The sequence below is a fragment of the Octodon degus genome, unplaced genomic scaffold, assembly GCF_000260255.1.
Source record: "Octodon degus isolate 3935 unplaced genomic scaffold, OctDeg1.0 scaffold00214, whole genome shotgun sequence".
Taxonomy (NCBI): domain Eukaryota; kingdom Metazoa; phylum Chordata; class Mammalia; order Rodentia; family Octodontidae; genus Octodon; species Octodon degus.
In genome coordinates this window covers 3,204,100-3,205,428 of record NW_004524790.1, presented here as the reverse complement: position 1 = coordinate 3,205,428, position 1,329 = coordinate 3,204,100, and the positions used below count along the sequence as shown (strand labels likewise).

Below are 1,329 nucleotides of genomic sequence, written 5' to 3'. Positions count from 1 at the left end.
AAGTGAAGTTTACTCATAAATGAAAATTTTTTTAATATTAAAATAAAGGAAATCCTTCATTTTTGACAATATGTATTATGCAATCATTATAGAAATGTTCCATGTATAGACAATTTAACACAACTTTATCACAGTTGTTTTTAGCATCTAAAATTTACAACTTTAGTGAACCACAGAGTTTAGTGATGGATACCATGTATGTAGGCAAAGAAGCAGAAAGATGTTAGTGAAAGAACACAATGCTTCTCTCACAGAGCATGAAATGGCATAGATCAAATAGTGACTGCAATGATGGATATGGTATCACAGGACATTATAATTTGCTCAAAGTTGTTTTTAGTGTTTCCCCACATACCCAAAAAGGAATTAAGGTTAACAGTGATCAAATAGGATCTCAAATTTGCAGAATGTTGAGGACTCTCCACACTGTTTTCCAGTGATTAGTCCAGTTTACAACCCTCCAATTGTGGAAAAGTATTCTTTTTCCCTACAACCATTCCAGAATCAATTATTGGCGGATTTTTTAATAGCCATTCTTTCTGGAATGAGATGAATGTTGAGTGTTGATTTAATTTGCATCTCTCAAATGATCAGTGTTTAATGTTTTTGTATAATTTAATAATCATTAGTTCATATTCATGTCAGTACTCTCCTGAAAGATCTTTACACCTCTGCAAACAGTGTAAAAAATCAGTTGTCCTTAGCAAACAAGAACTAAAGGCTATAAAGAAATTTAGGACCAGACGTGCAGTCTTAATGCTGCCAGCTCTATGTGCACAACCATGCTAATTTCCCTTTGACTTCGCAAATTTTATCCAGATTCTTTGAGGCTGACCCACAAGCCTAAACCGAGATATACTTGACCTTTCCTTCCTGGAGTGGCTATCATTCCAATTTCAGCCTGCCAGTATGTAGACAAAATAAAATCAAATATTTTGCACATTTTAAGTCTTTAGGCATTTTCTGATATACTGTTATTTAAGGATGTAAAATACCTCCACATTGAAAAACTATAGTACACTGAAAAATGAGATTTAAATGGATATCAGAAAATGGAACTATATTGAATAGGAGTGATGATAGAGGACATCCTTGTCTTGTACCAGATCTAAGAGTAATAGATTTCAGTTTTTCCTGAACTCTTTTAGAATATTTTGCTGAGTTTACACACCTATAATATTTAAATGATAGAACTTAAAAACAGGGGGGATACAGATGAATGTCCATTTTATATCTGTGTATTCAAAGTGGTTAGGATAGATATATAGTTACATTCTCTTAATGAATAGAGGGATTTGTTCTAATGGTGTTTGTAAATAGGATCTCAAG

General features: G+C 32.8%; 1 protein-coding gene across 1 annotated transcript in view; it reads right to left on the bottom strand.

Annotated features, from left to right (window-relative positions):
* Nucleotides 1-641: 641 nt before the first annotated feature.
* The window catches only part of LOC101584631 (vomeronasal type-2 receptor 116-like), a 46,082-nt gene continuing 45,394 nt past the window's right edge, over nucleotides 642-1,329 (bottom strand). The window contains 1 exon segment of the mRNA XM_023705136.1: nucleotides 642-671. Within this exon segment, the coding sequence (XP_023560904.1) occupies nucleotides 642-671 (30 nt within the window).